Below are 25,797 nucleotides of genomic sequence, written 5' to 3'. Positions count from 1 at the left end.
GATGCCTTATCCCAAAATTGTTTTGTCATTCCAGCAAAACTTGCCTCGAAGATTTTGATAAATTCATTTCTATCATATTCTATCGTGGAAATCACGACCTTTATAGCTGAAGCCCAGTCATCGATGAGAACTTCCCAATCTTTAAAGCTGGCTTAATCGAGGTTGAGAATCAATCCATATGGGTGGATTGGTACAAGTGTGGCCTTCCCTACAGGAGTTTCCTGCATCTTGGGCCGGCTTCTGGTTCGTTGATAATGGCTCGATTCTTCCCCCACCTCTCCTGGATGATTCCTCTTGTGGGTGCTCTGTTTTGGGCACCTCACCCCCATGGTTCATCTTTATATCAACCATATTTAGGTTATCAAATGATTCTGCTAACTCTTATAGATCCTCTAATCCGATTCGATCAGGGTTATTCATGGTTTTTCCCTTTCACGATTCTGATTATGTCCTCCGGCTGCAGTTCCTTGGGCGCTGCATTAAGTGGTAGCAGATAGGTTGGGTCTTTGGACCATGTATTCCGATTTTTTCCGGAACATGGTTTCCGCCGTTCAATATCCTCCACCTTTTTCTGAATATCACACAAGAGTTTTAAGATTTCCTCTTGCTTGAGTGATATTTGGCTCATCTCCATCGGTAGATCATATAACTTGTTGCCATAATATTCCACTGTTCTCTGAATCTCCCGCAAGTTGACATTGTTGGAAGAGTTTGACTCGATCTTTTGATAAGCTGGATAGGCTGTTCCAGCTTTGTCCTTCTGCTCCATTAGTTGTGTGACCGATGGGCGTCATCTTTTGTTCGTTCAATCGCCGTTCTGGTCTCGGCGATTTCTATAAGGTGTTCATGGTAGAACTGAATACTCGTGATGATATCACGAATAATCTCTCCATCTTCTCCTCGACGAATATTTGTTACGAGGGCTCGATTGTTCCAGTTGAGCTCGTCTGGTGGACGTCGCCAACCACCAAAATAATTCCTGCAAAATTACCAAAATAAATTAATACAATGGCAAGCAGGGTCGATCCCACAGAGAGCAGTTAAAAATCATTCAAATCCCTAAATCTATAAAAACGGTGATGCCACCACGCCTTAAATAAAATAATTAAATAATTAAATAAAATATGCTTGAACGCAGAAATAATTAAATAATAAAATAATCAAATCCCTAAATTTATTAAGAGGAGTTAATTAAACTAAGAACGCAGAAATAATTAAATAAAATATGCTTGAAGTAAATCAATAAAAAGGGTAATTCAGCTCAAATAAATCCACTATAATTCAACTCTGATCCTCGACGCAATAATTAATCAATCCCTATCAACCAACCAGTTATAGGATACCGTGAAACGCAACGGACGTACCCCAATTCCTACTTACTGGGTCGATAAACAGCTGGAGACGCCAGACCTGCTTATTTCTCTTATTAAAATATAACCTAGCTGGAGACGCCAGACCTAGATTTAATATTCTAATAGCATTAAGATGAAGGAACCCAATTTATATCAATTATCCTAGAGACGCTAGTAATAATTAATATACCAATTAATTCCCCCTACGAACACGGTAGTTGTATCACTAATTAGTCTAATTCCAACAATTACGGATTGGCAGGAACTAATTGACTGTAATCCAATTAAACTTAAGTTGATCAGGCTTAAATAAAATCAGAATTATCTTGGAACCTAGGAATTAATCAGAATCAATAGGAATCAATTTTAAACCAATTAGGTCTCACAGATTATTAAATTAGAGTTTCATTATTATCGCCGAATTAAAGATTTAGCTACTCATGCTTAAAATAAAAACAATCAAATAAATAAAAATAAACATACTGAAATATGCGAATAAAGCTGAGAAAATAAATTGCAAGAAATAAATCAAACTTGAATTAACCCAATACTCGACTGCTTCCTTTGTTTCCAATCCAGCCGCTATCTAATAATCTTTCGTCCCCACATGCGGCTAGGTCTAATGCTAATAAAATAAGAGTCCTAATCTCATAAGAGCCCTAATCTCATAAAATACTATATGCGGCGCTTATGGAAACAACAGTAGGGAATTAAAATTCCCTTAAGCTACCGCCTACCATATCTAAACGGGCTTCGGCCCTTAACAAAAATCAAACCCAAGAATACTTAATTAAAAATGAGTTTTGGACTTAATTAAATTTGGAACAATTATCTTCAAGCCCAATCTCTAAAATTCCTCCACCTTCCATGCAATTCTTCATAAATTCTTGAATTTCCACCATCTCTTCCATCCACGAACCTCGACTCTCCTCCATGCAAGTCCTACATCAAAAGTGCACACAACGGGTAATATCCGAGCTAAAACAACGTAAAAACAACACGGCAAAAGATAACTAATTCACACCATCAAATCCCCTCACACTTGAATCATACTTGCCCTCAAGTATGAAGTGAAGAAAAGACTCAAAAGTGGAAATAGCTATCTAGACAAGACCTCCCCCCTCGACACGACATTAAAAACTCACAAGAAAAGAACAAAACAACGGAAGCAACAACTAACGGAAAGAAAACAGAAAAGAACAAGGACACTAAACAACGACAAACTTAACTAAAAACAACAACCAAGTAATCATCAAAACACCAGTAACAGAACATACTGCCAAGTCAAACTATGCAACTCACAATCAACTCTCAACTCTCGAATTCAAGAAAAGGAGAATGTCAAACAAGTGTTTTCATTGTCAATTTAGTCCAAATCAAGCAACAACGAACTACTCTCAAGGCTCATTCTTCTCTCAAGAATTCATTTGGAAATTCACACGCAAGAAGAAAAATTCACTTAGTCGTGATATGTCATGGTCACACAGTAACTCAAAAAGGTCTTTTCTCATTGGTTGTAATGGGGCTAAGGACCATTCATGATGTTGGTAAGATCCTAGGGGTCCTAAGCTCATGCAGTGAAACTCAAAGTGCGCACGTCTAATCCAAACCATCATCCACAATTCAAGTTCATGGAGAAAGAAAGAAAGCAACTGAACTCGGGGAAAAAAAACTCCAATAATAACAATGATACTACATGCTCAACTCAAACTGGTGCAACATCTTTTTTTATACTCCATCCGTCCCACGAAGCATGACACAATTTCCTTTTTGGTCTGTCCCACGAAGCATGACACGTTTCTAAAAATGGCAAAAAAATTACTCTTTATTCACATTTTCACTTTTCACCTACCACATTTAACACACAAAATATCAATTTCTTAATTCCCGTGCCGAAAAGAAGTGTGTCATGCTTCATGGGACGGATGGAGTATTTTTTTTTCTTCTTTTTTTTTTTCTTTTTTTTTCTTTTTTTTTCTTTTCTTTTCTTTGTTTTTTTCTTCTTCTTTTTTTCGATTTTTTTTTCTTTTCTTTTCTTTTTTTTCATTTTTTTTTAAAACTGAAACATAACAAAAAAATTAAAATTAAGGAAGTGAAACTAAGAAACTGAAAGGAAAACTTAACGAAACAAAAATAAAGGAAGAGAAAGGCAAAACAGGAAAATAAAAGGGAAAGAAAATCGGGTTGCCTCCCGATAAGCGCCATTATTTAAAGTCTTTGGCTAGACTATTGATGCAATCAGAATCTCGTCTGAGGTGACAATGGAATTTCTTCCACTGTTGTCATGTGAGATGCATCGCAATATGGCTCCAACTTGTGATAGTTGACTACGAACGTCTTTGCCGTAGCCAAACTCTTAATCTCCACTGGTCCGCCTGGTCAAACAGACTGTATCTCAAAAGGACCTATCCATTGCCTTCCAAGCATGAATCGGACCTTTTCACCGACTTCAAATGTTCTCCAGAATCGATGCTTGTGATAAGCTATCGCTGTTAGATCTGCATACCCCATGTTGGTATTATAGGCTTCCAAACGGAGCTCCTCATCACACTTATCTTTTAAGTCGAGTGGTTCCACATTAAAATGCAGAGTTCTATAACGTGGCTTTCGTCTGGGCAAACGAACCGTATGTCCAGAACCTGTGAATTTCGGGTCATCATGAAGAATTTTGTCCTGTTTGGGCAAACAGAACGTATTTCCAGAATCTGCCAATTTCGGGTGGGCATGAAGAGACTTGGTAGATTCTTTGACTTCTTCATTGTTCATCCCACGAGCATCAAGACCAGTTGCTCTTTTGATCAAGGTCGGTTCCAACTTGTCCTGCACAGATTTAGTCTCAAGATGTTCTTGGACAGAAGGGTCAGTAATGTTAGTGGCACAAACAGTTTTAACAACAAGGGGACTTTTCATGGTATCATCAATGTTGAAAGTAAACTTTTCTCCATGATAATCCAAACAAATGGTACCACTATAAACATCAATGACTGCCCTAGTGGTCCTTAAGAAAGGACGACCTAACAGAACACCGGCTGACTCTTTCGACTGCATACCACTCATTTTCACCACATAAAAGTCAGCAGGATAAACAAAATCATGCACCTTTACAAGAACATTCTCTAGAAGACCCTCAGGATGAACACATGACCCATCAGCCAACTGAATCACCACCTTAGTAGCCACCAACTTCACACCAATTAGGTTATTATAAACAGCTAAGGGCATGACATTAATAGAAGCTCCTAGATCACACATAGCATGCTCAATCTTAGTATCACCGATGAAACATGGCAGAGAAAACATACCTGGATCCTTGCATTTGGGCGGCAACTCTTTTCGTATCACTGCTGACACGTTCTCGCCCATCACAATCTTTCCAGATTTCTTAGACTTTCCATCGATGAAGTCCTTCAAAAACTTGCTCAGATGAGGGAGTTTGAGTGCTTGGATGAAAGGAAGATTAATCTCCAACTTTCCAAATATCTTCATGAAGTCATTGATCTCTTCCTCAGGCTTCTTCCTTGCTAACCTTCTTGGGAAAGGTACTGATGGCACAAACTTAGGATCGCGGAGGCTCAGTATTGGTTCCTCCTTGGTCGAATCATCTTCAACACTTTCTCGTTCTGCCTCCCTTCCTTTCTGCACAGCTTCGGTCTCACCGTCCTGTTTGGGCAAACGAGACGTATTTCCAGATTGACCTCCAGTGAGCACTAGTTCTTCAGAATCGTTCTGTTTGGGCAAACAGTTGCTCTCGCCAGATTCGCCTTCTCGAGCTTTTTCCACTTTCTTGATTGGCGGTTCATCCAATTCTTTGCCACTTCTCAAGGTGATCAAGTTCACACTTTCCTGAGGATTCACTTGGACTTGCGATGGCAATTTGCCTTGATGGTCCTTGAGTTGATTCACGGAAGTTGCGAGTTGAGACACTTGACGAGCCAACCCCTCAATCTGCACCTTCTGCTCGGCTTGAGATTGTTGAAGCTGTTGCACATTATTTTGCAGAAATTGTTGGTTGCCGATCAAATCCGCCATCATCTCCTCAAGTGACTTGCCTTGCTTCTCGGGAGGATGTTGCTGAGCTTGATACCCCGTCCTTTGATGTGGAGGACGGTAGTTTTGCTGCTGTGGTTGCTGCATCGCTGGTGGCTGCTTCGGCTCGGGATCTCTCCATCGAAAATTGGGATGGTTTCGCCATGGAGCATTGTGATTGTTCGCGTACTGGTCCTGTTTGGGCAAATGGGGCAGTGGCGCGTCGCAGCTGTAAAAATTGTGGGAAGAGTTTGCATGGGCTTGATACTCTTCCTCATCCCCTGTGCATTGCAAACTCGTGTGGCCTGAATTACCGCATGCTCCACATGGCTTTTCTGTCGGTTGTCCAGCGGTTGCAACCTTCTCCACCACAGTACTCAACATTCTCTCCAATTTCCCCATCCTTGCTTCGAACTTCTCCTCAAAATCTGATGAACTAGCTTGAGCAGCTTTCTTGAGCAATTGGATGCGCGGCTCCTAATATTCCCTCGTAGCTTCCACCAAGTGTTGAATTAATCTTTTGGCTTCACTCACCGTGTTTTGGGAAAATCCCCCTCCACTTGCTGAGTTCACCAAATTCTTAGTGTCAACGGTCATCCCTTGGTAGAAATACTGCAACAAGTCACCCTCAGAAAACTTGTGGTTTGGGCAACTATCCACCAATCTCCTAAATCTGGTCCAGTAGGCGCTTAACGATTCATCATACTCCTGCTTTGCACCACTGATCTCCTTCTTTAGTGCGTTTGTCTTGGTGGGAGGGAAAAAATGCTCCAGGAATAGCCTTTTCATCTCCGCCCATGTAGTGATAGAATACGGTGGGAGACTCGCGAACCAAGAGTCCGCCTCTGCTGTCATGGTGAAGGGAAAAGCAGCTAATCTGAAGTGTTCCTCCGTTACATCAGTGGGGCGCTTCTGTACCTTGCAGATCTTGATGAATTCGCTCAGGAAATTATATGGATCTTCTCATTTCTTCCCGTAGTACTTAGGAAGAACATTAAGCAACCCAAGCTTAATTTCTATAGCAGTAGCAGCCGCCAGCATCCGGATCGGAGTTGGGGGGTCATCAGCTTCGTGGCTGGAGAGATCGCACAGTCTCGGATCGTCAGCCATGTCACTCTCAGTACTTGCAATCGAAATTGAGTCAGTTTCTTCTTCAAAGTCTGATTCTGTCTCTGAGTCGTGGTCTGTTTGGGCAAACAGAACCTCTTCAGCAGCGACAGAACCGGGTTTCTCCTCGACGAACTGTTCTGGTCGAATGGGAAGGTCAGCCTGCGAATCCAGCAGATCCAGTAGCTTCCTCGCCTTCGCCTCCTTCTTTAGCTTCTTCGCGGTCTTCTCAATTTCACCATCGAAGAGGAGGTTTGGCTTGGACGATATGCTCATAAACAAAGAAAAAAAAAATAGACAAAGGGAAAAGAATTAATTAACACCGCTCCCCGGCAACGGCGCCAATTTGGTGGACGTCGCCAACCACCAAAATAATTCATGCGGAATTACCAAAATAAATTAATACAATGGCAAGCAGGGTCGATCCCACAAAGAGCAGTTAAAAATCATTCAAATCCCTAAATCTATAAAAACGGTGATGCCACCACGCCTTAAATTTAAGAGGAGTTAATTAAACTAAGAACGCATAAATAATTAAATAAAATATGCTTGAAGTAAATCAATAAAAAGGGTAATTCGGCTCAAATAAATCCACTCTAATTCAACTCTGATCCTCGACGCAATAATTAATCAATCCCTATCAACCAACCAGTTATAGGATACCGTGAAACGCAACGGACGTACCCCAATTCCTACTTACTGGGTCGATAAACAGCTGGAGACGCCAGACCTGCTTATTTATCTTATTAAAATATAACCTAGCTGGAGACGCCAGACCTAGATTTAATATTCTAATAGCATTAAGATGAAGGAACCCAATTTATATCAATTATCCTAGAGAAGCTAGTAATAATTAATATACCACGGTAGTTGTATCACTAATTAGTTCAATTCCAACAATTACGGATTGGCAGGAACTAATTGACTGTAATCCAATTAAACTTAAGTTGATCAGGCTTAAATAAAATCAGAATTATCTTGGAACCTAGGAATTAATCAGAATCAATAGGAATCAATTTTAAACCAATTAGGTCTCACAGATTATTAAATTAGAGTTTCATTATTATCGCCGAATTAAAGATTTAGCTACTCATGCTTAAAATAAAAACAATCAAATAAATAAAAATAAACATACTGAAATATGCGAATAAAGCTGAGAAAATAAATTGCAAGAAATAAATCAAACTTGAATTAACCCAATACTCGACTGCTTCCTTTGTTTCCAATCCAGCCGCTATCTAATAATCCTTCGTCCCCACATGCGGCTAGGTCTAATGCTAATAAAATAAGAGTCCTAATCTCATAAAATACTATATGCGGCGCTTATGGAAACAACAGTAGGGAATTAAAATTCCCTTAAGCTACCGCCTACCATATCTAAACGGGCTTCGGCCCTTAACAAAAATCAAACCCAAGAATACTTAATTAAAAATGAGTTTTGGACTTAATTAAATTTGGAACAATTATCTTCAAGCCCAATCTCTAAAATTCCTCCATCTTCCATGCAATTCTTCATAAATTCTTGAATTTCCACCATCTCTTCCATCCACGAACCTCGACTCTCCTCCATGCAATTCCTATATCAAAAGTGCACACAACGGGTAATATCCGAGCTAAAACAACGTAAAAACAACACGGCAAAAGATAATTAATTCACACCCATCATCGTCTAACAGACGAGTAGTTTCTCTCTCCAAATTTTAAAGAGAATTCATGTATACAATACATCTCGGACACTCGTCCGGATCCATAAATTTTTAATGGAGTCTCCTCCCACATAGGTTAATTATAAAATAAATTAAATATAATGTAATTCCTCCATAAAAACCCGCTCTGATACCATTTCTGGCGCGGATCTATAATTAAAAAAAAAACATCATAAGGAAATAAGATTCTTTGGGTTCTAATGTCTCAAATTAAAACATAAGTGGGTCTTTGTGGAATTAGTTTCAAAAGGGGTTGTTTTTGAATTTTTCAAGAACTGAGCGTGTTAAATTTGGACAGCAATGAAAGTTGGTGTATTAAATTGGAAAATCCTAAGTTCGCGTTAAATTTGAATTCTGATCAAAGTTGGTGTTTTTTCATGCAATTATCCCTAAAAAATTTATACTCCGAATAGTTATTAAGCTACTCATTTCTTATTTATACACCCTAAATAGTTATCTAAATAGTTATTTAAATAGTTATTTGGAGTATTTCTTATTTTGTTATAAGCTACTAATTTCTTAATATTCGTACTCAAATCTTAAAACCTATTAAAATGATACAGGAAAAAAAAATAGTATATTTGTAATTTTGTTGGTACTACGAAACTTGACATGTAACTCTAACTCCTTCCAAAACAAAATTAAAATTATAATATGATAAATTCTCCAAATAAGAATATTATTTCTTAAATGCATTTAGGACCGCCTCAAAAAAAAGGATTCAATTAAAAAACATACTCCCTCATAGTATATAGGATAATTGAATTTTACACAAAGATTTAAAAAGTTATTGGAAAATAAAATTATATAATTAAATTCCTTATATATTTATATTTATTCTTTAATATTTGAGTTAATCAAAAAATTAGACAGAAGCATATTAATAAAATTTTGAAATGTATAATCTTTTATAAAAACCAACTTATATAATTGGGATGGATGGTATTTTTTCTGAATTGAAGTAACTAAACTAAAATCTTAGTATTTTTTAAGAAATAATATTTTCTTTTTCTATAATATGTTCAATGCATGAACCATAATATATTTTATTATTTTTAAAATTTAATTTATGTAAAAATATAAAAATTATCATTATTTGTGAGTTAGATTAATTGGTGACAAGAAAATTTATGTTAATTTAAATATTACTCCATGCTCCCATCTTTTAATATCAATCTTTCCATTTTAGTCTGTCATACATTTTGATATATATTTCTATTTTTTTTTAATTATTACACCCAAAGAAAGGAAAAATACACTCACACTCTAGCTTTCTAGGTAACTCAAACCTCCGACCTATTGGTTGGAAGAGAAGCGTTTTACCAATAGACTGCATTTCAACGTCATATATATTTTTATTTATAGTAAAAGTAGGTTGTGACTCTTACTCCATTTTAATCACTTTAACACTTTCATAAAAGTGAGCCTATTATTCCACTAACAACACACTCAACCACTTTATTAAAATACGTGTTATTTTAAAATGAATACTAAAAGTTGGGATTGGAGAGTAATATTTTATTTGAAATAGCGTATAATAACAATATTATCAATTCAATGAGTATAATAATTAAATAATCATATAATAATTATATTTATAAATTATTAAGCAAATAATTTAAGTCAATCTCATTTTAAGCAATACTAAATTATTAATGCTAAACAACCACATTGTGGCTGCCCACAATTTACTTAAGTAGAAAATAATTTAATTTATTTAACTTATTTTTTAAAATAAAAATAAGATTTAGTCATTTTATCATATTCTCTACATTATAGTAATTTTTTTTCAATTTTTTGGTAACTTTTTTATTTTTATTAAAAAATAAATTAAAAATAAAAAATGCAAAAAAAATTTAAAAAAATAAGTACAATATAGAGAATATAATAAAATAACTAAATCCTATTTTTATTTAAAAAAATAAATTAAATAAATCAATATTATCCTTATTATATTAGTGTGTGGGTGGCCACAATGTGGCTGCATAGATTTATTGATTATTAATAGCCCACAATTAATATAACAATTTTGGACTCTTAAAATTTTAAATTGTTAGCCCCGAGACGAGTATGTTCTAGTGTATGAATAGAGGGAGAAGGGAATACACCATATAACAACTTTGCTTGTTTTTTTAGAGTATTGGACATCTTAGTTGATAATGAGTCAGCTACAAAAATACATGTCAACTTGCTGAAAGTTATCTTACATATACTTCAAATATACTTATTCACAGCAGGTATACAGACAGTGAGGTTTCTGTTCAAACAAAAATGTGGAATTTGGTGGTTAGCTAAACTCGCTTTAATGAAAATCTTTGATGCACAATTATGCACTGTTGAGCTCAATTGTGACTTTGTACATGATTGATTTTGTTCAACCGTGTATAATTATACACGATTGATTTTGTTCACTGTCTCAATGTGGAACACAACTATGTACATAAGAACACAGTTGAGCTCAACGGTGCACAATATGTACATGGTTGATTGACTTTGTACACGGTTAATTTTGTTCAACCGTGCACAAACTCAAACAATCTTATACATATTGTGCACGATTGATTTTGTACACAATTTTTATGTTATAAAAAACAACTAATCATGATGGTGATTTTAAGATATTTTTAATTGTGTTATTTATGAACACAATTGGGTACCGCATGTAGATTGGCTACAACATCTACTGCTCTTAAAAAATCATTAATTTTTTTTTTATATAATTGATACATCGACTATGAATTTAATATACATACTTAATACAATCAAAACACCTAAAGAGTTATGATCGACCTAAGCTTTTTCATGTGAAGAAGAAATAAACATTTCAGTTCACCAACCTCCCTTACATTAATACTTATTATCCATTAATGTAACTGTACGATTAATCAGAGAGAAGTGGCACCAACCTGCGGAAGAACGAAAAAAAAAAAAAAAACGAGGAAGAAGACAGATGGATGTTGAAGAGAGAGGGAAGAGAAAATGATTTTGACTAACTTTGACGCTTAATTGTCTTAACTGTGCACATCTAAATTTCATCAATTGTGCACATCTAAGAGTAACTTATTCTTATATAGAATTTTGGCTATTAAACTAATATTTTGATCATTGTAACTATATAAGAAACAATAAATTATATTAAAATGACTACTTATGTCTACTACTCCCTCCGTCCCAATATTCATGGCCATTTATTTTCGGCACGGTTATTAAAGAAAATTAAATTACGAGAAAAGTTTCATGGCCCCATGTTTAATGTTATTGTTAATTGATCTTAAATAATGTTAATAAAAGAAAATCTCAATTTCCTCCAAACTTCTGCTGCCGGAGCCACTCTCAACTCCAACGAGGCCAGCGCCGACACCTTCCATTCGCCTCATTTGTCCTTGTTGTGTCCCTCCACTCCTTATATACACACCATCATTTAAACAACCAATACTTATTGGACGCTACTCCAAACTAAAAACAACAAAGCAATTGATTCCTAATTTATAGGCTAAAAAACAAGAAGGAGACGGTGGGAAGAGAGGCACCTGTGGGAAAAGAGAGAGGAGTCGGGAGGGTGGAAAGAGCCGAATCTAAAGGTCGCTGCGTCGGCGAGAGTGTGGAAAGAGGCGGGAGGGTCAAGAGAGTCGGGAGACGGCCGCTGCATCGGCAAGCGGTCGTCGCCCCCCACCTAGTCTCTCCTTCCCAGATCTGATGAGGAAAGAGCCACGTCGCCGTGCCCTCGCCTTCATATCTTCGCTGACAGCCAAAGCTCCTCGTTGGAGGTGCTACGAGTGAAGCAATTTGTGACATGAGAGAGAGAGAGATGAGGAAATCTGAAGGCGCTGCATCAGCGGTGGAGGATGGAGGCGGTACAGGCGGTACAAGTAGGGATGGCAATCGGGTACGACGAGCACGAATAGTAACTATCCATACTCATACCCGCGAACTAAATGGATAGTAAATTTTAACCATAAAACTATCTGTGGATATCAAATGCTACCCAAACCCGCCACCCGCGGATACCCGCTACCCGTCAGGTATCCGCCAACCCGCTACCCATCAGATACCCGCCACCTGCTATCCGTCGGATACTCGTTACCCGCTATCCATTGGATACCCACCACCCGCTATCTGTCGGATACACACCACCTGCTATTCAACGGATACCCACGAAACATAATTTGAATATAAATTTATAACAAATTTAATACAAAAAAATAATAATAATAATCACCACAAATTAGGGAAATTAGGGTTTAGGTAGTGTTTGGGCCTAAGAGTTTAGGTTGTGTTTGAGCCTTTTTTTAGATATGATATGTTGGCTCATATCTGAAATGTATATTCAAAGCCCATAGTTTTAGGATATTCTGTGGGTATTTCACGGGTAATTGGTGAGTATTTTCGCAGATATTTTTCGGGGTAAACGGGTTTCGTTGGTATGGATAGTAAGTATCCAAACTCATACCCACGAACTAAATGAATAGTGAATTGCAACCACGAAACTATCCGTGTATATCAAATGCCTCTCAAACCCACCCTATTAGGGTCAGATTTTTGCGGATATCTGTTAACTGCGGGTAAATTGCCATCCCTAGGTACAAGCGGTGGAGGCGGAGATGAGCGAGAGAAATGGGACCGAAAGAGAGGAGCGAGAGAAATTAGGAGGATGGAAGAAAGAATTAGAGTTTGTTAATTTAATTAAAAAAAATCAATTATATGTTAATTATAGCTCAAAAGGGAAATAAGCCATAAATATTAGGACAACCCAAAAAGAAAACATGCCATGAATATTGGGACAAAGTGAGTATCACTTATTAAAATATATGTTGATCTTCAAATGATACTCTTTTTTAATTAAAATATTTATGGGTTAATTCCGTTAAAACTCATGAACTTTGGGCTGATTTATAACTTTTCCATTAACTTTATTTTTTGTCTGCGATTCCATCAATTTAATGACTCGTTCATTTTTTCACACTTTAAATTCCAGTGAAATACCGAGCTGACGTGGCACCTACGTAATAGTACTGAGATTGGTAGGCAATTTAACATAACCCTAATCTAACTGTAAAAAATGTAAAAAATTCATTTAATATCATCCTTTTCTTTTAGCCCACCACTGTTTTCAATTTCCAAAGCCTGACGTTTGGGTTTGATTGGATAATACTTGTCCTCTTCTCCGACGGTGACGATGACGTGCTAGTGGCGAAGAAGCGCCACCGCGGGCCGTCTCACTCCCTCGATTATGCTCTTTCTTAACGGACACACACTGACACACGAAGGCATCGACACACACACTCGTCTCACCACCTTCGTCCCTCTTCGGCGAAACAGCCACGACCATTGCCACCACACCTGCTCTCACCTCTCAACCTCTCGTCTCGCTCTTTCTTCTCAAACTGACAGAACACACACACACATTGAGAACTCACACACCCAGACGCCAATGTCTTTCTCAAACGTCCGACTTACAACAGTGGCTGGGCCGCCGCCGTCGCCCCTCATCCGTCTCTCTCTCTCTCTATATATATATATATATATATATCTCTATCTCTCCATTCCAAATCAACCATTTACCATTTATGCATTGATCGGAATAGAGCTGAACCCTTATACTCAGATCCCCAAATTTCGGCCTCCAACCTCCACCCTAATGCGATAATACTGAAATCAAACTTGAGAATTTTGATAGGAATTTAGAAAATTTTGGAAAGAATTGGACCGTTTAATTATGTTGGGAAGAATTTTGGGAAGAAAAAACTGGGAAAATTTTGATAGAAAATTTTGCTGAAAATCGTTTAATTGGGTTTCTAAGATGACTTTTAACGACATCTTTTTCATCACCGTCCGACGTGCTCATGTCATTTATCAAGTAACATATAAATTGTCATATCAGCTTGTAATTTGGGGATTTAAGAAAAATATATATATAAAAGATTGAACGAATTATTAAATTAGTGAAATTGCAGATAAAAAATACTCCCTCCGTCCCGTTATTAATGGCACGTTTCTTTTCGGCACGGAGATTAAGGAGAAGGAATTAAGTACTCCCTCCGTCCACCAAAAAGAGTCCCATTTGGGGTTCGGCACGGGTTTTAAGAAAGTTGTTAAAGTAGGTGTAAGTGGAGAGAGAAGTAAATTTATAGGGGTAGTGCTAATATGACTTTTAAAGTTCTTTAATCCTTAATTAACTTTTGATGGCAATAATTTAACTTTAATTAAAAACTTGAATTAATTACATAAATTAATTCATTTTAAATTGATTACTGAAATTAATTTAACTTTTTAATTTGTTTACTGAAATCGCAACAAATGAAGAGCAAATGGAACGAAATAAAATTAGGCTGAACAAAACTGAAAGGGCACAGATTCCAATGCCACTAATTTCATTTCCCTCTAAAATTTCAGATTAACTTCACAAATTGGAGCCAAATTCGCGTCAGCAATTTTCCTCCACTAACATCTATAAATACAAGAGCTGCTCCAACAATTCACAAAAGCTGAAACCTAAACTAAATAGACACAATGGCAGACAAGCGAAAAAAGGCAAACTTGACAGAAATTGAAAGAAACAACATTGCACAATGGCTTCTCCAAAACAGCAAGGACTTCAAGCTTCGGTACGGCGCGAAGAAAGAGGCAGCAGCTATGTTCAACATCGATGTGAGGACGGTTTGGCGACTGTGGACAGCAGCACGCGCACAAAAAATGATGGGAAGACCTGTACAACTCGTTTCAATGAAGAAAGGATCAACACATAGCGATAAAAAGGTAATCGACGTGGAAAAAGTAAAGCAATTATCCGTTCTAGAGAGATCAACTATAAGGAAAATGGCAAACAAGCTTGAAGTTAGTAAAAGCTTGGTTGGTGTTTGGATAAAGGAGAAAAAGATTAGAGCACATACCAATGCAATTAAACCTCTTCTAACACAGCAAAATAGATTAAGTAGGCTCACTTGGAGCCTTAGTCAATTAAGTGCAATTAGTGCAAATGGAAGAATCAAATTTCAGCCTATGTATAACACAATACACATAGATGAAAAATGGTTTTATTTAACCAAAACATCGGATAGGTACTACCTGCTGCCAGATGAGATAGAGCCTTATAGAGCATGCAAATCTAAGAGATTTATTGAGAAAATCATGTTCATAGCTGTGGTTTCAAGGCCACAATATGACAATGAAGGTAAAATGATTTTTGATGGTAAGTTTGGGATATTCCCATTCACTACGGTGGTACCGGCAGTTAGGAACAGCAAAAACAGAATGAGAGGCACGTTGGAAACAAAGGCGATCCAAGCAATCACAAAGGAAGTGAGCAAAGATGTTTTCATCAACCAAGTGAGTTTTTAGACTATGCTTTTAACTATCAGAATGCATTACTTGCTTCATCATTTAGCATATTCAGTTACTTACCATTCAATTTTCAGATTATTCCAACAATTAAGGCCAAGTGGCCTCGTGGTGCAAGTAGGCATATAATTATACAACAAGACAATGCGAAGCCCCACATTAAGGGTTCAGACCCTGACTTTGTAGCTGCTGCCACATCAGATGGATTTAACATCCAACTGATATGCCAACCACCGAACTCGCCGGATACAAATGTGAATGATCTAGGGTTTTTCAGAGCAATTCAGTCCCTACAAGATGACAAGTTGGCTAATTGTGTAGATGATTTGCTCAAGAACGTGAAAGATGCATTTGAAGAGCTTGAGCCACACAAGTTAAACAACGTTTTCCTCACACTACAGGGTTGCTACCATGAAATCATTAAATGCAGGGGCAACAACAACTACAAGATTCCACATATCAATAAGGAAAGACTCTCAAGACTTGGAGTTCTCCCAGAATGTTTGGAGGTAGAAGAACAGCTTGTAAGAGACTGTTTGGAAGAGTTAAGACAACAACAAACTGAACAAGGCACAATCTACAACCTTGATCAACTAGTCGAGGGACTGCAGCAGGTTGTTTTAAATGATTAGCAAGTAATGTTGACAATTTTTTGTTGGTAGAATGTTTACAAAGTCAAACTCTGCATATATGTTTGTAAACACTTTTGTAATGTCTCAGCTTTTGAAAACATGATTTTTTTGCATCATCGACATTAATTCAGCCCTGAATTCAACCTCCAAAACTAGGAAATTCATAGTGGTGGCTAGAACTACAGGAGCTGCACCCTCAGACATTATGAAATTAAATTCATCACAGGGTAATTTTTTTCCACCAACATATGCCAACATAACAACAGAGGGGAACCTCCTAAACTAGGGAAAACCTAGTGGTGGCTACAACCTCCTAATGCTTCATCATTTAGAAAGTTTTCAGCTGCATATATGTTTACAAAGTCAGGCAGGCAAGGCATCAAAAGCAAACTGGCAGACAAGAAATAATGAATGCAAGGCATCACCAGCCACCAAACACCACCATATAGGGAATCAGAGGCATCACCAGCCATCAAACACCAACAAACACCAACAAATAAGGCATGCAAGGCATCACCAGCCACCACCAACCCAAAAGCAAATTAGAACAGAATCACCTGATTAGATTAGGTCTAAGGCCGCCGGGCAGTACCGAGAAAGCAATCGAAGGTACCAAATCCTTCTTTCATTGCTCCAGCCCCTCCAATTATCAAAAGGTTCCGGCTCCACCGCATCAAAGGCCCGACCTTCTTCATCCTGGATGAAGCCATCCACGGCCCGATCTTGGGGTGTTTCCGGCACTACCGCATCAAAGGGCCGGCCTTCTTCATCTTGGATGAGGCCATCGACGGGCAGATCTTGGGGTGTTTCCGGCACCACCGTATCAAAGGGCCAGCCTTCTTCATCTTGGATGAAGCCATCGACGGGCAGATCTTGGGGCGTTTCCGGCACCACCGTATCAAAGAGCCGGCCTTCTTCATCCTGGATGAAGCCATCGACGGGCAGATCTTGGGGTGGCTCCGACGCCTCCATTAAGACCGTTTCCGGCACCACAGTGTCCGGCTCCAAAGCCCAAGACGGAAAGGACAAAGCTTCAAAGTGGGTCGCCGTCAAAACGTCTGAAAACGTCGGAGAAGACTCCGTCATTGGCGCCGTATCACCGAAAACCAAAGGGGGGAACAACAAATCGGGTGATTCTTCAGTAGAATCACCGGTGGTTCCGAGATCCATCGGAGATGGTAACAGATCCGGTGATTCTTCGGTAGAATCACCGGCTGAATAGAGAGAAGTGAGAATCTGTTCTTGATCCATAAATCAGGGGTGGGGCGACGAGAAATTGGAGGCCGAAGGGGAAATCGGCGAGGAAACAACAAATCGACTGACGCCGAAGGAGAAATCGGCGAGGAAACAACAAATCGGCGAGAACAAAACTAAGGGTTTTCAGGGAGAGAAATGATGCGGCGCTCATGAACTTAGGGTTTGAAGGTGAATGGATTTTTAACATAAGTGGCAGAATACAATATTGGGGGGTGGGATGATTTAATTTTCGTTCAGGCTCCATTAATATTGGGGGGGGGGGTTGGTTTTAATTTGACACATTTTTAGAGGTTAATTAAGAGTGTTTAATTAGGTATGACTTTATAATTAAAGGAGTTTAAATTAGACTTGTGGTGGGCCCAACAATGGCAATTAAAGGGAATTGTGATGCAACATAAGGGTAAATTGGTCAAAATAGTGAAACATGACTCTTTTTCATGGAAAAAAAAAAGAGGGGAATCAGGACTCTTTTTCGTGGACGGAGGGAGTAGAATAAAGAGTGTGGTCCACATGTTTAAGTTTGTGATTAAGGGATATTTCTATTTTATCAATATAAATAAAGACTTTATTTTATTCTTTATTAATTTTTCTGACTTTATTTTTTTTATTAATTTGATTTTTAATAAGCATTAATTAAATGAATGTACTTTTTTTTAATTGATCTCAAAAATGGAAAAGGCAAACCAAACTAGTGGCGCCATAAAGTGGACAAATTCCAGAATAATTCCAGTAACCAAAATTTCAAAGTGGCGCCATAAAGAGGACAAATTTCAAAATCTACACTATCTCATTAAAATTTTCAGAATTTTTCAAATCTCCCTCACTTTTTAAAAAGGGCAGAAAGTTAAGCCCTTTATAAATAGGGCATACATTTCAGATCATCAAACAACAGCTAACTCCTAAAATCAAAAGAAAAACTTCAATGGCTAGAAGAAAGGATCTTTATTCCTTTGAGAGGGCAGCCATCACCCAGAAAAAAGTCAGGAAGCAGGGTTTTTAACATCCGCAACTGGCCATCACCCATTTCCCTGTGTTGCCAATTTTCCTCACACAGAAAAAAGGAATCGGGGTAAGCATCACAATTAGCGGGAGAAGATGATACATGCAGTTCATCGGAGACCATAGGAGTAATGATAGGGCCTTTACCTTGTTGGGCTAAAGCCAAGCTACCCCGTTCTCTGATTCGATCTTCAATCACCTTGACCTCGATCCATGTCTGTAAAGAAGCCATGCATTCCCAATCATATGAATCTCCGTAGTCTTTCGACATCCTTCGGTTAGATCCCTCAGATTTTGAAGGCAGACTCACAGAGAAAAGCGACGACAGGCAGAAGACGAAGAGAGAGACAGATCTGATTTTGGTAAGGGTTTACATCATTGGGATTTTTCAATCGGGGACGATGGTAGAGGCCAAATTGGTGAGAGACCAATTCAGAGGGGGCGGCGGCTTACAGCCTAACAAGGCGACGAGAGGCGACAGGCGCGAGATGGAGATTTCAGGCGAAGAAAAAGATTAGAGTTTCAGACTCGAGAGAGAGAGAGAGAGAGCGGAGAACATGAGCAGAAATTAAATGGAATGGAGTGAACAGGAGACGGTTCCAATTCAGATGAGAGAGAGAGACGCGTGCCCTTTTTTTTGTTTTAAAGTTGTTTAGTTAGGCTTTTAATTAGGGATTTCATTAACATTAAACACTCCCTTATTTTTTCTAAAAAAGGAAACGTGCCATTAATAACGGGACAACCCAAAAAGGAAAACGTGCCATTAATAACGGGACGGAGGGAGTAAAATTTATGAAAAATTGAATATCAATTCAAAGTTCATAAATTTTAATATAATTACCCCCGGTATAAATATTGATATTGATGGCGAGGAAAGAAACCACTAGGGGACTCAGGACAAGGGATGTCAAAAAAGTCCGAAACCGACGGGTCGACCCGAATAGAACGATAAAAAATGAGGGTTAGGGTTGAAAATTTTTAGCCCGAATTTTTTTTAGCCTGAATGGCTCGAACCAGAAATAGCTCGAGCCTGATAGGGTTGGCCCAAAAATCGAGTGGGTTGGCCCGATTAACCGAACATTTTCTTAATAATTGATTTTTAAATTTTAATACTTACTTTTTAATTCGATAATAACATTTTGATGTGTAAAATATGTTTAACATTTTCTTAATGATGGATTTTTATACTTTAATACTTTATTTTATAATTCGATAATAACATGTAGATTATGTTTTGATTTTTTCCAACGGTTAATAACGAACATCTATGATATAAAAGTCAATGAAAGATAGTCATTTATGTTAAATCTATATGCAATTTTTATCGGAAACAAAGTTAAAGGTAGATATTATGTAAATTTACATTAAAATAAGAGTAATTTTTGTATCTAAAACAAATCGAAATATATTGATTTAAAAAATACGATATACTCCCTCCGTCCGCCAAAAGTATTCCACAATTACTATATTTGGCGTCCGCAAAAAGTATTCCACTTTCCTTTTTAAGCCATGGTCCCACCATCCACCTTTATATTTTATCCTTGCAAACACTTTTTATTTACAAAAAACCCACCCCAAATTCAATCTCAACCACACATCTCATAAAGTGGTGGGGCCCTTTCTCCACTACATCAACATCATCACACATTTTATTAAACTCCGTGTCCGGCCAAAGTGGAATACTTTTGGCGGACGAAGGGAGTATTTTTATTACAAGAATATGATTATCTAAAAAATTAAACATATAAAAAAATCGTAAATTTACAGGCAGAAAGCCGAGTGAATTAGGATTAGGATAAAATAAAATTAACTCAAAAAATAAAAATCGACTAATCCAAATCAAAAGAAATCTGAAACCGACCCGACCCAAAATCGAGTGGTCTAACCCGATTGACATCATCCCTACTCGCGATCCAGAGTCCACTCCCCATAAACTTTTGTGACGATCGGTGTCCACGCGCCAATGAGCAGCGCGCGTTGCAGAGAGATTTTCCCTCAAACGGTACATAGATTCCTTTTCCTTTCCACTTCTCATCAGTCTCCCCGAGCGCTCTCTCTCTCCCTCTCTCTTTTCTCCATCAATTCCACAGACGGAGCAGCGGCGGAGATGGCGTACCATCACTCGACACCGCCGTCGATCACCATCGTCGACCACGAGCTTCCCTACGACACGCACAACACCTACGACGTCATCTTCTTCGGCGAATCCGTCTTCACCACCCTTACCTGCGACCCGACCATCGCCTCGCAGTGGATCTCTGAGGTCGAGGCCGTCCATCGCCGCGGCATTGACCAAATCATCGTCGGCCTCGACGTCGAGTGGCGCCCGTCCTTCAACCGCTACGTCCACAACCCCGCCGCCACCCTCCAGCTCTGCGTCGGCCACCGCTGCCTCATCTTCCAACTCATCCACAGCCCCTTCGTGCCGCCGTCGCTCGTCGCCTTCCTCGCGAACCCTAGATACACGTTCGTCGGGATCGGCATCGCCGCGGATCTGGAGAAGCTGGAGGAGGACTACGAGTTCGGATTCAACACGAACACGGTGGATCTGAGGGAGCTGGCGGCGGCGAGGTACGAGCGGCGCGATCTGAAGAATTCAGGCTTGAAGAGCCTGGCAGCGCTAGTGCTGGGTAAGGATGTGCAGAAGCCGAAGAGCATCACGATGAGCCGCTGGGACAACCAGTGGCTCACGCCGACGCAGGTGCGCTACGCGTGTGTTGATGCTTTCGTATGCTTTGAGATCGGTAGGGTTTTGAATGCTTCTTCTCCTCCCGCCGCTGCGGCTGCACCTCCACCTCGGGCTTCGGCTTTAGGTTGACTTTTAATTAGGTTTTGTCGATAATTTGGCATTTGAAAAAACAAAAATCGGATTGAATTACTCCTATTTCTATTTTGTGAATAGATGATTTGCAGCTTCGGCTTTGGGTGTTGGCACTTAATTAAAAATTGTGGATGATGATTAGTGGAGTATTTGAAGAAAAAATAAAAGTGGATTGAATGTTTTTTATTTTGCGTGTGGTAATTTGAAACACATTACGGTTCATTTTCTTTCTTTTTTAATTCTTTCCTGACTTTTTGTTTATGTTTCCTTGATTTTTAATATCATAGCATGTGGTCATGATTCTTCTGGCTTTTAGTTTCTTGTGTTGAGAATGCTAAATTTATTTGGAAATTGAATGTTCTTAATAATAGTTGAGCGAGGAATTTATGTTGTCGAATTTCTTTCTTCTGTTTGGCCTTTTATTTTACTTTTAACGTTTAATCAGTCCACATTTTAATATTTTGGTGAACATATTGCTTGTTGATGATTTGGTCGTATCTTTTAAAAAAATGAAAAGATATATTTGGCCGGATAGAATAAACTTAGAAAATTCAGCCAATTTGTAGACCAATCAGATTATGGAAAAGGAATATTGTTACAACATATACATATCACACGTAAAAAGTTGAAGTTGAATTAATTCTTTGAAGAGGAATAAGAAGCCAAAGATTCAAACATTTCCGACGGCCACACGCTTGTAGAGCTCGGCGGGGAGCCTCGGGGTGGGAATGACCTCGAGAGGCTTGCTCATATAAGTAACGGTCCCGGGTTGCTCCATCATGTCGATATCTTCGGCCGAAGGTGGTGACCACGCGAAGTGGTGCAACATGTGACCCAACACCGAGGTCACCAGATTTATGGCAAGCTGTGCTCCGGGGCAGATCCGCCTCCCGGAGCCAAACGGCAGCAGCCGGTAGTCGGTGCCCTTCATGTCGACGTCCTCCTCTTGGAAGCGCTCCGGCCTGAACTCGAGAGGGTCCTTCCACACGGCCGGATCCCGACCAATGGCCCACACGTTCACGCTCACCGTGGTGCCCTTTGGGACGTCGTAGCCCCCGATCTTGACGTCCGTGCTGGCCTTGTGGGGGAGCATCAGCGGCGTCGGGGGGTGCATCCTGTAGCACTCCTTGGTCACGCACTGCAGGTACGGCATGCTGGCGATGTCCGCCTCGGTCATCACGCGATCCCGTCCCACCACGCGGTCGAGCTCCTCCTGCACCTTCCGCTGCACCCTCGGGTTCCGGACCAGCTCGGCCACCGCCCACTCCGCCGTGATGGTGGCCGTGTCCATGCCCGCGGAGATCATATCCTGCCAACAACACATACCGCATTCAGAACTCGTGATCTCTGACCACGAACTCACACAAAACCACTCACCCAAAGGAGGCCGGTGACGGTATCGTCGCTGAGCTGGTACTCCTCCTGCAGCGTCAGCAGAGCATCGACGAAGTGGTTCTTCGTGTTGCCCGTCTTCTGGCGGGCGAGCGTGTGCTCCTCCATGATCCTCTTAGTGAAGCTATTGGCGCGGGCGTCGTGGGCGGCCAGGGCGTCGTTCTGCTCCTTGAACAAGAAGCTGAACCAAGGGAGGAACTCTGCGAAGGCCGATTTCTTGGTGCCCAAAGTGATTGCATTGTTGAGAATGTACTTCAGTTCTTGGCCCTGCTCATCAATCACACCATTTGAGTCTATGAAACGTTTCCCAAAAGTTAATCTTGTTATGTGCAGGAACGCCATCATGCCCAGGTAGTCACGCAGCACCACAGCTTTACCCTTGTTTTCTGCCATCGCACCAACAAGTTTAGTAACTATAGATTCTTGAACAGAGTCGAATGAAATTTTATAACAGATGGCTTTCTTCTTCTTGACTAAATTGGGTTTTTATCTACAACTGCACATGATTGAATTAGTGCTTCATTCCTATTCTAGGATTGTGAAATAATCTCCTACCTTATGCTGCATATGACAGTACATTATGTACATATGCATGTACTCGAATCCATTAATTGTTTCTAACATAGCAGTTGGATCCACCATTTTTAACAACTTTTCTCATTTTCCATGAATAGGTTGAACCATGGTGTAAAAAAATATATTGATGAAAGGCTAGCTCAAGCGACAAAGTTGAGCCACCAAAATCTCTCTTGCAAGAGATCATTGGTTCAATTCTCATTGACATGTTTCTTGGTTATTAGTTTGTATGTGGTCTAGTTTGTACCACATTGATTAAGTCATTGCAACATATATTCAATTTTATGATATATATGCACCGTATCTTGTATCTAAAAAAAGTTTAGAAAGAAAAAGAAGATGGCTAATATTCCGAAATATAGGAATTAACATCCATTTCTATTACCATTGAATCTGTATTCTATTTCATGAGTGCACGTCCAAAATTTAAATTCCTATTTCACTTTACAATACAAATTTCCAAGAAATTCAAATAAAGTTTATCCTACATAACCACTGATTATTTCCCTGAGAATAGATAAACAAGACAAGACAGCATGTTCCAACTCACATCGCTTACCATAAACATAAACTACATAGATATATACATAAGTACTAGAGTTGAGTTTGAGTAAAAAAAAAATCGAGTCTCGGTAAAAACCAACCTTATTTGTTAGTAATTGTGAACAAAAACATTATTTTATGAAATGGTAATTCAAATAAAATGTAGAGATTAGATAGTTGGCAGAATTACCAGGCTTAGTGCAGTGGTCGAAAATGGAGGCAACCATGGCGGTGACCTCGTCTTCCCGGATGGGGCGGAGGGCGTCGAGGCGCTTGATGGAGAAGAGCTCGAGGGTGCAGAGCTTGCGCACCTTGACATAGTGGGGGCCGTAGTCGGCCCAGATCAAATCGGAGCCGTTCTTGCTGAACTTGTTGATCTGCCGCGTGCGGTTGCGGTACGCCAGCTGCACGTCGTTGTCCTTGAGCACCTCCTTGGCCAGCGCCGCCGAGTTCACCACCACGCTCAGCTGGGACCCCAGGTACACCGAGAAGATGGGCCCGTACGTCTCCGACCACTCCGTGAAGCACCGCACCAGCACCGGCTTTATGTTGTACAGGTTCCCCACGATCGGCAGCGCCCGCGGCCCCGGCGGCACCTTGTACCGGAGCCGCCTCGACACCTTGTACGCGGCCAAGACGGCGGCGACGGCGGCCAGGAGGATGAGGGGGAGGGCCATTTTGCCTTGGGGTGATCATGCCGAGTATAATATATATAGTGCAGGAGTGGAATGTTAGTGGCGTGGTTGGTGAAGAGAGAGAGAGATAGTTGGTATGAATTGGATGTATGATTGTACAAACTCAATGATCGTCAACTTAGGTGATTCTCTTTTTCTCTTATATTATATGATTGGAATCTATTGTATTTCCAGTAGGTATAGTTTTATACTACATGTTAATGAGAAGAAATTAATGTGAGGATAGCTCTCCTCTAGTTCATATAAGCATTTTTTTTTATATATTTATTGTAATTTCAATAATATTTTTCACATAATTAATTGGGTAAATAACGGTTTTTGGTCCATCGTTTCAGCGTTTTCTCAAAAATATCTCACCTTAAGCATAATTACAAAATTATACTTATCGTTTCATTTTTTTTTCTCAAATGCCATGTGGGTGGGTATAGTACATAACGTATTTTAAGATACACAACTCTCTAGCTTAGGATGAGATATTTTTGAGAAAACGGCCAAACAATGGACCAAAACTGATATTTACCCTAATTAATTTTATACTACGTAGAATTTAAAGCTTAATTCGTTCATTATTTATATAATTTCGAATAAATGAATAAAAGAATAAACAAAGGTTTGATTTTTATGTAATTTATAAAAGGGTTAGTGGCATGTAAATTACGAAACTATTTTCAAATTATGGTATAAATTCTGAACTTAAAAGGGTATAATGTAAATATAGCTGAACTATTAATTTAATCTAATTTTGTAACTCCGGTAATTTGCCGACTGAAAATTAGTGACGTGGACGACTGGAAATCCTACTTGGATTCACCGGACAAACATTTAAACACAGTCGTTTAAATTAATGTCTATACGTCGTCGTTTGGGCTAAAGACTCAATTTTTTATAAATTAGAACCCTAAACCTAATTCCACATTTCCACACTTCTTGCCCTAAATTAATTCGACGCCACCATGAGCAAATGGTGGAATAGCGAGACTGGAGAATCCTTTTCGAGCTCAAGCTCGTCTAAGTTGGGGTTCAACTCACCATACAATTCGCATTCGGGTAGCTCCGCTGGGCTGCCCAAACTCTGCAAACACGACATTGCATCGTTGAGAACTTCTCATACCCCTCTCAACCCTATGCGGCTTATCTACTGCTGCAGTCGTCGAGGGGTTAGTTGAAGTTAACTCTTTATTTAATTCCTTTCATATAATGATGTAAGTAAATGTTTCGATTTTGTTTTTGTGAATGTAGTCTGCCGAAGATTGTGGGTTATGGGAGTGGGTTGATCTGGAATTGAATGACCACTACAAAGAGTGCATATCTAAACTTCGGAATGATATGGCTAGAGCTGAGGAGTTGCGGGAT

At 39.3% G+C, this 25,797-nt stretch overlaps 3 protein-coding genes across 3 annotated transcripts; 2 read left to right on the top strand and 1 right to left on the bottom strand.

Moving 5' to 3' along the window:
• Positions 1–14,701: 14,701 nt before the first annotated feature.
• Positions 14,702–16,161, top strand: LOC130990584 (uncharacterized). The gene is made up of 2 exons (XM_057914806.1): positions 14,702–15,517; positions 15,607–16,161. Exons 1-2 carry the CDS (start codon positions 14,702–14,704, stop codon positions 16,159–16,161), a joined length of 1,371 nt encoding a protein of 456 aa, XP_057770789.1.
• A 4,027-nt stretch (positions 16,162–20,188) lies between these two features.
• LOC130990243 (3'-5' exonuclease-like) lies at positions 20,189–21,424 on the top strand. The gene has a single exon (XM_057914473.1). The coding sequence runs from the start codon at positions 20,381–20,383 to the stop codon at positions 21,233–21,235; it is 855 nt and encodes a 284-aa protein (XP_057770456.1). The 5' UTR covers positions 20,189–20,380; the 3' UTR covers positions 21,236–21,424.
• Positions 21,425–21,788: 364 nt separating this feature from the next.
• On the bottom strand, positions 21,789–24,599 carry LOC130990242 (cytochrome P450 98A2-like). Its single transcript, XM_057914471.1, has 3 exons — positions 23,940–24,599; positions 22,616–23,016; positions 21,789–22,547 (listed from the first exon to the last, which is right to left on the bottom strand). The coding sequence occupies exons 1-3, from the start codon at positions 24,424–24,426 to the stop codon at positions 21,909–21,911; spliced, it is 1,527 nt and encodes a 508-aa protein (XP_057770454.1). The 5' UTR covers positions 24,427–24,599; the 3' UTR covers positions 21,789–21,908.
• Positions 24,600–25,797: the final 1,198 nt, after the last annotated feature.

Source organism: Salvia miltiorrhiza, chromosome 6 (genome assembly GCF_028751815.1).
Source record: "Salvia miltiorrhiza cultivar Shanhuang (shh) chromosome 6, IMPLAD_Smil_shh, whole genome shotgun sequence".
NCBI classification, from domain to species: domain Eukaryota; kingdom Viridiplantae; phylum Streptophyta; class Magnoliopsida; order Lamiales; family Lamiaceae; genus Salvia; species Salvia miltiorrhiza.
This window is presented reverse-complemented; position numbering and strand designations above follow the sequence as displayed.

Coding starts and splice junctions, on each gene's coding strand:
- LOC130990584 (XM_057914806.1), top strand. CDS start 14,702: ATGGCAGACAAGCGAAAAAAGGCAAACTTGACAGAAATTGAAAGAAAC. Junction 15,518..15,606: donor AAGATGTTTTCATCAACCAA/GTGAGTTTTTAG, acceptor TTCAATTTTCAG/ATTATTCCAACAATTAAGGC.
- LOC130990243 (XM_057914473.1), top strand. CDS start 20,381: ATGAGCAGCGCGCGTTGCAGAGAGATTTTCCCTCAAACGGTACATAGA.
- LOC130990242 (XM_057914471.1), bottom strand. CDS start 24,426: ATGGCCCTCCCCCTCATCCTCCTGGCCGCCGTCGCCGCCGTCTTGGCC. Junction 23,017..23,939: donor CGACCACTGCACTAAGCCTG/GTAATTCTGCCA, acceptor GTGCGATGGCAG/AAAACAAGGGTAAAGCTGTG. Junction 22,548..22,615: donor CCGTCACCGGCCTCCTTTGG/GTGAGTGGTTTT, acceptor TGTTGTTGGCAG/GATATGATCTCCGCGGGCAT.